General features: G+C 33.0%; 2 protein-coding genes across 3 annotated transcripts in view; one reads left to right on the top strand and one right to left on the bottom strand.

The window, feature by feature from the left end:
* The first annotated feature begins 2,616 nt into the window (after positions 1-2,616).
* LOC149615402 (sesquipedalian-1-like) lies at positions 2,617-4,644 on the top strand. Its single transcript, XM_089856681.1, has one exon. The coding sequence runs from the start codon at positions 2,987-2,989 to the stop codon at positions 3,764-3,766; it is 780 nt and encodes a 259-aa protein (XP_089712807.1). The 5' UTR covers positions 2,617-2,986; the 3' UTR covers positions 3,767-4,644.
* A 1,842-nt stretch (positions 4,645-6,486) lies between these two features.
* The window catches only part of LOC149615401 (mediator of RNA polymerase II transcription subunit 13-like), a 31,262-nt gene continuing 24,415 nt past the window's right edge, over positions 6,487-13,333 (bottom strand). For both annotated transcript variants that reach the window (XM_089856986.1, XM_089856985.1), the window contains exons 13-18: positions 13,111-13,302; positions 12,392-13,036; positions 12,070-12,321; positions 11,835-11,999; positions 11,648-11,766; positions 6,487-9,858 (exon numbers count right to left, since the gene is read on the bottom strand). In XM_089856986.1, coding sequence (XP_089713112.1) covers positions 9,726-9,858; positions 11,648-11,766; positions 11,835-11,999; positions 12,070-12,321; positions 12,392-13,036; positions 13,111-13,302 — 1,506 coding nt within the window. In that variant the 3' untranslated portion in view covers positions 6,487-9,725. The remainder of the gene's footprint in view (positions 9,859-11,647; positions 11,767-11,834; positions 12,000-12,069; positions 12,322-12,391; positions 13,037-13,110; positions 13,303-13,333) is intronic.

Genomic DNA, 13,333 nt, shown 5'->3' with positions numbered 1-13,333 from the left:
AAAGGCAGCCTGCTGATTTTGACTGTATTAGCGTCTATGGGAAGATAACAATGGAGTGCCAACTCCCTCCCTACGGGTCGAATTTTTTAATTTAGCATTACTCAATAAAGACTAATAGTTCTTAATTTAGGACTCCAATATTTTGAAATACCCATACCTCTAAAAACTAACCTACTAAGCCTATGCCATAGCGCATATTGTCGAGAATAGATAATTTGGCCATAAAATACGAAAGCCTGATTTTTGAGGCTAAAAATGGTAGGTGGCACTGTGGCCAGTTTTTTAATTAAAATACCTAGGCTCTACTGGCCACAGGTCCAGTTTTGAAAAAATCCTTATTTCCCACACTGCTAGCGACTACCAGAATACGGCGGTAGACGGCGCAATCGCCGGCATCTTGATGGTATAAAAAAGAACAGAGCCAGGTTAAGGCGGGTCAGTTGAACTTGAAACTTGAAATCAGGATTCAGGAGGCCGGAAAGAGATTCTGTTTGAGTTCCTTGTCACACATTTGTAAGGTAAGAAAATAAATTTTAATTACCTCGATTAGGTATAATTGTTTTCGTTAACTCGCTTTGAAATAGTCTTAATATTAATTAATAAGGTCTTTCATTTAAATATTAATGTAATTTATTACAGATAAATATATTATGAAGCGTACCAGAGAAGCCACAAGAGCCGAGCTTGAAGAGCGTTTTTTCGATGAGCTAGAGGCTGAAGCCGCCGCCAAGGCAAAAAAAGCCAAAATAGATATTTTTTTTTTTTTTTTTTTGCTCCGTTTATTGTCGAGCTAGGGCTGGGGCCAGCCATACAGCTCCAAAAGGGAAGGTACAAAAATAGTGGCAGAATAACAAAATACAAATAATAACATTAATCAAGGTACAATAAGTAGTGGTGGAATAACAAATATACATTAATAATAATTTTTTTTTTTTTTTTTTTTTTTTTTTGTTATATATATAATCAATAGGCACTTTCAATAGGAACTTTAGTACTGGGATTAATAGTTTCACTGAGATATCACTGGGTAACATATTAGTAGGATTATAACGTTTTACAATTATAACAATTTAGTGGAAACATAAAGGTCTAAATTAAATGTTAAGAAAGGCTCGAAGTTTCAACTTAAAATGATTTATCGAGCTAGTTGACACCAAGTCCTCAGGAAGGGCATTCCAGAGCAAAGCACTTGAAAAAATTAGCTAACCAAAGAGCTTATAGAAAGAGGCTGGAGCGGAAAAGAGCGGCGGCCAATGACCAAGCCGCCGCCGGCGTCCAAGCCAATCTCCACCACACCACTGTTGAAGAGCAGCCCGCGATAATCAAGATTGACCTCGAAGAAGAAAACAAGACCCTTAAAGAATGTAATCTAAAATTGCTTAAAGAGCTGGAAAGCGAAAGGAAAAAAAAATGAGCAGTTTCATCTGGAACCCAAAATCATTAAGTTCAATTTTGAAGTAATTAAACTAATCCAATTTCTTTAAGCCGCCCGCCCGCCTCTACTCATCGAGTAACCGTAATGTTTTGTGTAATTGCAGGCGAACATACAATTCCTTTGAATCCCGATGCCAGAAATTCCTCTGAATTGATAAATTCCGTTTTCCCTCAAAAAATATTAAAATGTATCAAAAAGCACAAAAAAAAATTTAACTTCTAAAAAAAATTACATTCCTATATACTTCAAAATTTTTAAATGTTTAAAAAAATTTTATGTACGATAAATAAATTTTCCAAAGATTTTACAAAATAAATGCAACTCTCCTATTTATTACAAGACAGCCTTCGATAGTGTGAATTTTTTGTGGGATAGTAGCATAGTAAAAATATTATTATTTTTCTTAGACCGAAAAGCTAAACCTATGAGGGAGAAAAGTTGGTTACATTTGAACTAATCGGGGTTCCGTATGTTTTTGCTGTTTACATAATTTTTGATTTATTTTTATTTATTATTCCCCATAGTAAATAATTTCTTTTTAAAATTTCTGTAACTTTCTATTGTCAATTCATTACCAAAAATAGTATATATATTTGTAATTTTTTGGAGCTGTAAGGCTGTTTTAGCCCTAGCTCGTCACTTAAAAGGAACAAAAAAAAATAAAAAATTAGCGATTAGTGCTATATTCCTAGCAAGGTTCCGAAATAAGGACAGCGCTTACATGCAGAACTATACCCGTTTAAGCGAGGGTCTATTTTATACCATAAGGTGAAACTTTTGCATATTAGTATATTTGGGACAAACTATTGAAAATAGTGGCCTTATGCAAGAAAAAGTGTGTAGAATTTATGCAAATTAATATATTGGGAGCAAACTTTTGAAAATGGCGGCCTTATGCAAAAAAAAAACACGTTTGCTGAAACCTTATGTAAATTAGTGACGTCCCAAGCGCCGCATAAATTAAATTTAATCGGAGAATTTTAAACCCAAAACTTACGTTGTTTAGGCTGAAAAAAACAATTATATTATATTATATTAATTTACCAACAAACTTTGTTCAAATTAATAAAATTTCACATTTTATTTTAAAATTAGAACAAAACGTCAAAAGACCGGAAAATATTATTTATAATCTGGCAGCCCTGCTGGTCATTGAAGAAAGTTGCAACTAAATAAATTAGGTGTGTAACTGTAGTCTGTCGGACTCGGATTCGACGATGTTTCACCTCGCAAAGCGTAAATTTCATAGTTTCGAGTGTTTAATTTGAAATAAAACCATCGGAAACACGAAAAACAACGAAATTGGACCCAAATAATGGTAAAATATAGGATAGATAAGCTAAAATAATAGTAAATTATATTGAAATTAAGATAAGTGTCAGTCTATAACCAAGGCTTAGAGAGAGTGAAGCCAAGTGTGGATGGTGGAGCGCTGGTGGTGTGGTTAGGGTTAAAACGTTAAGTGGGTGTCTTATTTTGCGTGTTTTGGTGTGTTTTACCAGCATTTCTATCTCTAGTACGTAATAAATAAGTAAATAACGGTTATTAACAATGAAAATAAACGAAAAAAACTTGATAAGTTACTCAATCTCCGAAACCCCTGTTGATCAGGAGGGTTGGCTTTTAAAGAAAGGTGACGTTAATAAAAGCTTCCAAAAACGTTGGTTTGTCTTGAAAGGCAACTTATTATTCTACTTTGATAAAAAAACTGATAAAGAACCAATCGGGGTGATAATTTTGGAGGGGTGCACCATTGAACTGGCTGAAAATGAAGAGCTATATGCTTTCAAAGTTGTTTTTCACGGAGCTGGTCACCGAACCTATGTTTTATGCGCTGACAGTCAAGAAAACATGGAAGGGTGGATGAAAGGTTTAGCTTGCGCCAGTTACGATTACATGAAACTCATGGTAGCTGAACTACAACGTCAATTAGATGAAATTAGTGAAACTGAAAGGTTAGCCAAAGCGGGCTTCCGTAATTCAGTACACATGGGTGGTTTACCCGTCAACCGCTCAGATAGTTGCTTATTTAAACAAGCCGGTGGTGGTAGTGGTGGAACTTCTAAAGGGCAACGTTACAATCCCTTTGATAAGTGGAAATACGTAGCTGATGATTCTGATCAAGTTAAAGGAGCTGTCGGAGGACAACCTTTACCCGGACCTCTCGATAAGTGTCCGGATGCTTCTGTTAAAGCTACTTTCCCAAAACGTCGTAATTTTACCGAGTTACATCTGCATTATGGGAGGCAATATGCCAAATATTTTGAGGACCAAAGGAAAAGAAACCTTCAAGGATATACTGGAAATTTAGGGGATCATAATATGCTTTAACAGACACTAATTAATTAATTAATTAATTAATTATTCATTAACAAAGTCAGATTAATTAAGGTCCCAATTTTATTGTATAAAGGATAATGATTAAGTTAAAATTGAAATTAATTAATTAATAATATCAAAAATAAACCAGCCTTAAAAGAATTAATGTGATGATCAGAGACATAATTAATTATAATTAATTTACTAATTAGTAATAAAAGATTTTTGCTTGGTAATTACAATTAAGTAAAATTAATACTAATTAGCAATTTTGCCTGGCTTAAATTTGAGCTAATTTAAGTTATTAATTAACTGGACCAAATTAATTAATTAATTAATTAATTAATTAAAATATTTAATATTAATTATTAATATTATTATTAAATATTAATTGTGCAATTACCAATTAATATTCTGCTTTTGAGTGTTTATTATTTTTTAAAATACTCTTGCAGCTCTAAAACATTTAAAAAAAATTAATTAATTAATTAATTAATTAATATATTATAATAATATATACATTCCATTATAGACATGGATTAAAAACTTAAATTTAATTAGCTTAAATTTAATAGCTACTTAATAATAATAATAATTTCTTTAATATTAAAGTTATATAGCTCAAATTTGTGGCCAAAAATTAATATCTAACCTAACTTAACCTAATTAGATTAATATTGTATATTAATATTATTATTTATTTAAATTTTAGGCCTACAATTTTTTTTAAACCTATTTGATTGGCTCTCATTAATATAATTATGGAATTATGATGAATCTATAATGAGTTATGTGAAATGTGATTGCATAACTCGTAATTTTGTGTAAATAATAATATACTTAAATATGTAAGCCCCTCCCCCTTCCCCCCCTTCCCCCCCCCCCACCAAGAAAGATATGTAGAAAAATAATCTAGGTGTAATAAAAATAATTTTGGATCTAATGTCTCAAAATTTTAATTTCATTTTTTTAGTTAGGTGAGAGAAATAATTAAGTTTAATTGCAATATTGCTTTGAAGTGTTTGTAATGATGTAATGGCTTTTTGTATTGATGATAATGTATTTATTATTTTCCCAATATATTTAAATTAATTCCAAATATATTTAAATTAATTCCAAATGTATTTAAATTAATTCCAAATATATTTAAATTAATTCCCAATATATTTAAATTAATTCCCAATATATTTAAATTAATTCCCAATATATTTAAATTAATTCCCAATATATTTAAATTAATTCCCAATATATTTAAATTAATTCCCAATATATTTAAATTAATTCCCAATATATTTAAATTAATTTCCAATATATTTAAATTAATTCCCAATAGATTAAAAATTAATTCCCTATAGATTAAAATTAATTCCCTATAGATAAAAAATTAATTCCCAATAGATTAAGAATTAATTCCCAGTAGATTAAGAATTAATTCCCTATAGATTAAAAATTAATTCCATATAGATTAAAAATTAATTCCCAGTAGATTAACAATTAATTCCCTGTAGATTAAAAATTAATTCCATATAGATTAAAAATTAATTCCCAGTAGATTAACAATTAATTCCCTGTAGATTAAAAATTAATTCCATATAGATTAAAAATTAATTCCCTATAGATTAAAAATTAATTCCCTATACATTAAAAATTAATTCCCTATAGATTAAAAATTAATTCCATATAGATTAAAAATTAATTCCCTATAGATTAAAATTAATTCCCTATAGATTAAAATTAATTCCCAGTAGATTAACAATTAATTCCCAGTAGATTAAAAATTAATTCCCTATAGGTTAACAATTAATTCCCTATAGGTTAACAATTAATTCCCTATAGATTAAAAATTAATTCCCTATAGATTAAAAATTAATTCCCAATAGATTAAACAAACAATTCCCTATAGAATTAAAATTTAACCCCAATAGATTAACAATCAATATAATTAATACTAAAAGAAGTCCCATAAATAAGCTTAGTATTAATTAAAATAAATTAGAGAAAGGCAATCTTTTTTTAGAACAGGTAATGGTTGTCTTTTTACTGGACTTAAATATAATATATGAGCAAAACAAATGTTTGGTAGCAAATTCAAAGCTTTTTTTCTCTTTTTCTCTTGAATGATCTTCAAGGGTCAGTTGGAAGGTCAATTATCAGGGGCGGGGGGGCAAAGGAAGGGGGTGGCGGCTTTGTTTTTATCCTAGTACAGTTTTTTCTTTTCATTTCAAATCACTGTTAAAATAACATATTGAGCTTTGTATTTATTTATAAAAAAAAAAAAAAAAATAACACCAGACAGGACTAGCGGTCTTCTTAATTAATTAATTAGTTTAAATCATAAAAATAAATAAAATTATTATTTCATTTTTTTAATAAAAAAGTAGAATAGTGTTTGAGTAGCTTATAAAACAACCGGTTGTTAATATTAAGGGTTTTCTAAGCCTCTTAAAAACTACATTAGAAAAATTTATATATTTATTTATTTTTTTTTTATTATTTTTTAATAGGGTGGGTTTGTTTTTTTTTTATTTTTTAATCCATCACCGTTTTATTTTTAATTATTAAATTAAAAGTCCATAATTAAAATTAATATTATAGAAAAACTTCAACTTCAATTTATGGATTTTTAATTATTTTAATGAAAAATTTAATTTTTTTTAAGAAGATTTCGTTTTTAGTTTTTGTTTTTTAAAAAATTAAAATTACTTATTTTTTATTTTATTTTTTTTTTCGTATTTTGGTAAATATTGGTAAATCAATATGAAATATTCGCAGATTTGTTTGTTTGTTTCTTTGTTTGTTTGTTTATCTGAAGTTTTATTTACACAATGTTTATTTATTTATTTTTAATTTTCATCCCCTTTATGTATACATATATTTATATATATATATTTTATCTTTTGTTTTTTTTTTGAGTTATTTTTATTTATAAAATCGTAACTGATTCTAGTTGTTTGTTTGTTTGTGTTGTTTTTAAATCCCGTATTTTACATTTTTTTTTTAAAAAAAAACTTAGGGTAGTTTTTTTTAAATTTAATTTTAAATTTAAAACCAATTTTTTGGGGGGTGGAAAAGGGGGGGGGTCAATTAAAAATTAAATTATTAGGTTTTAATATTATTTTTATTCTTTATTTTTGCATCCAGGTTATTTCAATTTATTTTATTTTTTTTAATAATCCCCTACTATACAGAAAATTTATTTTTTTATTTTCAATAATTTTATTTAATTTAAATTACATTTAAGATTTAATTTTTTTTTTCGGCTCAAATTTATAATTTTTTAATTTCTTTACTTTAAATCCCTAAAACATTAAATTGCTTTTTTTTAAAAATTTAAAAACCTTGATTGAATTAATATTAATATTAACTACACGCTAAATAATAGTTTTAATTAATTTATAATACAAAATTAATTATTTTATTTTCATTATTGTTTTTTAAAAAGTTCTGAGGTTTGTGCCAGTTTGTTGTTTTTTAAATTAAAAAAAAAAAAATAAGAAACTCCGGTAAATAAATTTATTTTTAAAATTGGCTTTTATTAGTTTTCATGTAGAAATTAATTAATTAATTAATTTAAGCCTTAGTTTAAAATTAATTGGTTCATAATTAATTAATTAATTATGATCCAGTTATGACCTAATTAATTTAAAATTGGCTTTATTAATTTTCATGTAGAAATTAATTAATTAATTAATTAATTAATTTAAGCCTTAGTTTAAAATTAATTGGTTCATAATTAATATTGATTAATTTAATTAATTACGATCCGATTATGACCTAATTAATTTAATTTTTAAAAACCGCTTAAATTAATCTTCATAATTAAAGCCAAAAAATATACAAGGACCGCCAATACTTTTTAAAATACAAAATAGCTCTTTGTTTTGTTTTTTTGTTTTTTTTTTTAATTCAAACAGAAACAAAAAATAAAGTTAAAAATAGACCACCCTTTTGACAATTGTTTATTTTCATTTATTTAAAAAGAATAATTATAATATTGGTGACCAAAAAAATATTAGATAATTAACACAATAATATTAAAAATTAATTAATTAAACATATTTAAAAAATAATTATACCACTCCTTTTCAAATTCATTCTGGGGTTGTTTTTTGTACAAATTGCGATTTGGGGGGAGGGGGGCGAGAAAAGGGGGAGGGAGGGCAAGGGTTTAAATACAAAAACCCAAAAAACATTTCACAAATATTGTTTTTTTTTTTCAAATTTGTTTGTTTTTTTTGACTGGTAATAATAAGTAGCAAGTTGAAATATTGTTGTTGTTTTTTTTTTACAAAATCATCGAAATCCCCTTTAGTTTATTTCTTCCAAGGTGATATTTGTTTGTTTGTTTGTATGTTTTTTTTATAGATATATATTTAGATTATATACAAAATAAATAACAATTGGATATTTTTTTTTTAGGTTTCTGTTTTTTCAAATATCTTCCCATTTTTGTTTGTTTGTTTGTTTGTTTTAATTTCATTATTTTTTTTGTTGCAATCTTATTAATTAATTTTGCATTTTAAAAACAATTAAAATTAAAACCATTAAGTGGTTTTAATTTTATTAATTTGTATTTTTCATCATATTGTTTTTTTTTTTGTTTTTTTTAAATAGTTTTGTTTTTTAATTTTAATTTTAATTTTTTTTGGAAATATAATATTTTACTTTTTTAGGCCCGCACTCGCGTGTGTTTTTTATGTTTATGTTTATGTTGTGTATAATTTTAATTTGGTTGTTTATATATTTTTGTTTTTCATTGTAGAAATATCACTCAAAGATGGCAAGATGCATTGCGATGTATTTTTTGTTTTTTTCAAAAAAAAAAAAAAACATTTATTTTTGGATGAAAAAATTGGCCCAGGATTTTTTTCATCATCGGTAAATATTGTTTTCGATTTTTTTATTATTTACTCTCAGCACAACTTACAATATAATTTATTCTCGATGTGTTTGTTTGTTTGTTTGTTTATCTGTTTAATTTATCATTGACTCCACCAAACTGCAATTAGATTTTTTTTTTGTTCTATGCAAACTAATTCATTTTGTTTCTTTTCAAGTGCAATTTCTTCATATCTCTGTACTGAACTGCAATTTCCTCTTTATCTCTGTACTGAACTGCAATTTCCTCTTTATCTCTGTACTGAACTGCAATTTCCTCTTTATCTCTGTGCTGAACTGCAATTTCCTCTATCTCTGTACTGAACTGCAATTTCCTCTTTATCTCTGTACTGAACTGCAATTTCCTCTTTATCTCTGTTCTGAACTGCAATTTCCTCTTTATCTCTGTTCTGAACTGCAATATCCTCTTTATCTCTGTACTGAACTGCAATTTCCTCTTTATCTCTGCACCCAACTGCAATTTCCTTTTTGTCTCTGCACCAAACTGCAATTTCCTCATCTCTGTGCTCAACTGCAATTTCCTCTTTATCTCTGTACTCAACTGCAATTTCCTCTTCATCTCTGCAGTCAACTGCAATTTCCTCTATCTCTGTACTCAACTGCAATTTCCTCTATCTCTGTACTCAACTGCAATTTCCTCTTCATCTTTGTACTCAACTGCAATTTCCTCTTTATCTCTGCAGTCAACTGCAATTTCCTCTTATCTCTGCATTCACCTGCAATTTCCTCTTTATCTCTGCTATTTTTTGCTTAACTCCGCATCCTTTTCATACTTTTGGTTTTGCACATTGCACCTTTATGGCAGTGAGGGTCAAGCATTCCCTAATTAGGGTCAAACATTCACTAATTAAGTAAATTAACCCCATTCTCTTAAATTTGCGTTGTTATGATGATATGTTGTACTTCGTTTTTCAATTTACGTAATTCTTCTTTGATCTTGTAAATTTTTTGGTCTATTTCTTTAATTTTGCGTCGCAATCGAGTGTATTTATTAATTAATGATTTTTTTTATCTCAATCTCTGTTAGATAATTGTTAGAAAATCAATGATTGTTTATGGAAAGTTGTTTTTATCACGTTAAGGTTTCCATGGCGTGGTATAATTGCATCAGCACTTGAATATGGACTGGTAAACAAGAACGTCTATCGTGCGTCACCGGGTCCAATGATAACCAGGAAAGAGTATTGTAACCCTCCAACACGTATCTGCGTCAACAATGTAAGTTTTGTTCAAATAAAACGTCCAATAAAGTACATCGCGACGTCACAATTAGGACTGTCGCGATGTCCCCAATAAGGTCTACCGCGATGTCCCCAATAAGGTCTACCGCCATGCCCCCAATAAGGTCAACCGCGATGCCCCCAATAAGGTCTACCGCGATGTCCCCAATAAGGTCTACCGCGATGTCCCCAATAAGGTCTACCGCGATGTCCCCAATAAGGTCTACCGCGATGTCCCCAATAAGGTCTACCGCCATGTCCCCAATAAGGTATACCGCGATGCCCCCAATAAGGTCTACCGCCATGTCCCCAATAAGGTCTTTCGCGATGTCCCCAATAAGGTATACCGCGATGCCCCCAATAAGGTATACCGCGATGCCCCCAATAAGGTATACCGCGATGCCCCCAATAAGGTATACCGCGATGTCCCCAATAAGGTCTAGCGCGATGTCCCCAATAAGGTCTACCGCCATGTCCCCAATAAGGTATACCGCGATGCCCCCAATAAGGTATACCGCGATGCCCCCAATAAGGTATACCGCGATGCCCCCAATAAGGTATACCTCGATGTCCCCAATAAGGTCTAGCGCGATGTCCCCAATAAGGTCTACCGCCATGTCCCCAATAAGGTCTACCGCCATGTCCCCAATAAGGTCTACCGCCATGTCCCCAATAAGGTATACCGCGATGCCCCCAGTAAGGTCTACCGCCATGTCCCCAATAAGGTCTTTCGCGATGTCCCCAATAAGGTATACCGCGATGCCCCCAATAAGGTATACCGCGATGCCCCCAATAAGGTCTACCGCCATGTCCCCAATAAGGTCTTTCGCGATGTCCCCAATAAGGTATACCGCGATGCCCCCAATAAGGTATACCGCGATGCCCCCAATAAGGTATACCGCGATGCCCCCAATAAGGTATACCGCGATGTCCCCAATAAGGTCTAGCGCGATGTCCCCAATAAGGTCTACCGCCATGTCCCCAATAAGGTATACCGCGATGCCCCCAATAAGGTATACCGCGATGCCCCCAATAAGGTATACCGCGATGCCCCCAATAAGGTATACCGCGATGTCCCCAATAAGGTCTACCGCGATGTCCCCAATAAGGTCTACCGCCATGTCCCCAATAAGGTCTACCGCCATGTCCCCAATAAGGTATACCGCGATGCCCCCAATAAGGTCTACCGCCATGTCCCCAATAAGGTCTTTCGCGATGTCCCCAATAAGGTATACCGCGATGCCCCCAATAAGGTATACCGCGATGCCCCCAATAAGGTATACCGCGATGCCCCCAATAAGGTATACCGCGATGCCCCCAATAAGGTCTAGCGCGATGTCCCCAATAAGGTCTAGCGCGATGTCCCCAATAAGGTCTACCGCCATGTCCCCAATAAGGTATACCGCGATGCCCCCAATAAGGTCTACCGCCATGTCCCCAATAAGGTCTTTCGCGATGTCCCCAATAAGGTATACCGCGATGCCCCCAATAAGGTATACCGCGATGCCCCCAATAAGGTATACCGCGATGCCCCCAATAAGGTATACCGCGATGCCCCCAATAAGGTCTAGCGCGATGTCCCCAATAAGGTCTAGCGCGATGTCCCCATAAGGTCTAGCGCGATGTCCCCAATAAGGTCCGTCTCAATGTCCCCAATAAGGTCTACCTCGATGTCCCCAATAAGGTCTAGCGCGATGTCCCCAATAAGGTCTAGCGCGATGTCCCCAATAAGGTATACCCCGATGCCCCCAAATAAAAATCCAAACTAACTAACCTTAAGACATCAGTAGTAAAATTGGAATCAAGTGGATGGTAATTCCTTTGTTGTTGATTGTTACTGTTAATGAACTCTTCACTGGATTGAACCAGAGATGAGTGGAAAAGTAGGGCTGACTGTTAAAGGATAAAAATGACGCGACAGGTTAATCATCAACCGCGCAAATTATCATAACAAACCTTACCTTAAGGAACGAAGGTAACTTGTTCTCGAGATGCGGACAACTGGACCAAAACCACTTTGGCAATGGACCTACTTTGGCTGTTGATACGTAGTAACCCAAGGCTAAAGGCTGTTGAAGTAACTGAACTGGTTCTTCAGAGACATCGTTGGTTCTACTACCGGGAGGCTGTTGAGAACCAAATGGTTAGCCAGTTGAAACACCGACTGCAAAGTTCAGAGTGTGACGCGCAACTTACCCTATTTGGCTTGCTACAAAACGGAAATGGCGAATGTCTTCCACCTCCCATTCCATTTGGACTGCCGGGTTGAGATATCGAATCCCGTCTCGGACTATTTCCTGGACTGCCATTCTCACCAAAATCACCAAAGAGTTCCCGCATATCATCGTCAACCGCGATGTCCTCCTCGTTTAAATCCATGAAGATACTTTCGCTGATAGAAGGGTCAAGTGGCGACAGGTGTTCGTGTTGAAACGTCGCGTGCGTTGACTGTAATTGCGCGACACGGAATCGGGTACTTAGAACCCAAGAAACTTATAAGATAAAGTTGATGACTTACCTGAGCCGTGGCTGATGTTGGGAACACTAGTATATGAGTACAAGTAGCGTCCTCGGGTGTACTTAAGTCGCAGTTTTGATTACTGAACCTGGCATCGGGTGTGAATTGATCCGGCATAATCCTTAGAGCCGAATCGGGTTCCAAGGATACCAAACAGGCTGATAAAATACTCGGCGTTTCGGGTGGACTTAAAACCGAACATTGATGACACAAATCGCATAATTGTCGACTATATCTCAATAAAGACTTCTTGCTAAGTAACAAGGCCCATTCGCGTAATTCCCCGTGACCTATACGACCCAAACGTCCAACTACCAATCTCCACGGTTGAATAGAATTGGATAAAACACCCATGATGAAGTCCAAAAGTTTCGTTAAACCGGCCTTACGAGCCGAGGCCTTTTTCCGTCGCGTTCGATTAGGGATTTCGATATTAATGCAACACGTTTCTAAGAGTTCACCCTTTTCGTTGGTACATGACGCGAGTAACCAACGTTGGTCACTCGTTAAACAATAATTACAAAATAAAATGCTGGATTTTTCGCGTCTATCACCGAACATTTCGCCTAATTCAGTTTGTTTATCGCGTTGGGGCGCTAAGATGAATGGTAGAGTTAACATTCGGTACGGATTCGTGTTTTTGTCCTACGCGTCAAGGCGAGACTCAGTAAGTTAAGTACTAAGTACCAAAGGGTTAAAGACAAAATAAAACTACTTACATTCTTGCCCTTGAGGAATATATCTTGCGTGGCCGCGGGTCCAAACCCGGTAAGTGATTTAACATTAGATTGATGCGTTAAAACACGCCGACATTGAGAGAATATTGAGAATGCTAACTCCTTAAGTTCATCATGAACTCTGACCCCATTCTCTTCGTTACCAATACTCAAAACGGAGTCCATAGTTATCAGCTATAAACGCGGCCGGGACATCAGTTAATCA

Source organism: Phalangium opilio, unplaced genomic scaffold, assembly GCF_054372755.1.
Source record: "Phalangium opilio isolate 3A_F unplaced genomic scaffold, DU_Popi_V2 ptg000217l_1, whole genome shotgun sequence".
NCBI lineage: Eukaryota > Metazoa > Arthropoda > Arachnida > Opiliones > Phalangiidae > Phalangium > Phalangium opilio.
The sequence above is the reverse complement of the archived record's forward strand: the minus strand, read 5'-3'. Positions and strand labels throughout refer to the sequence as shown.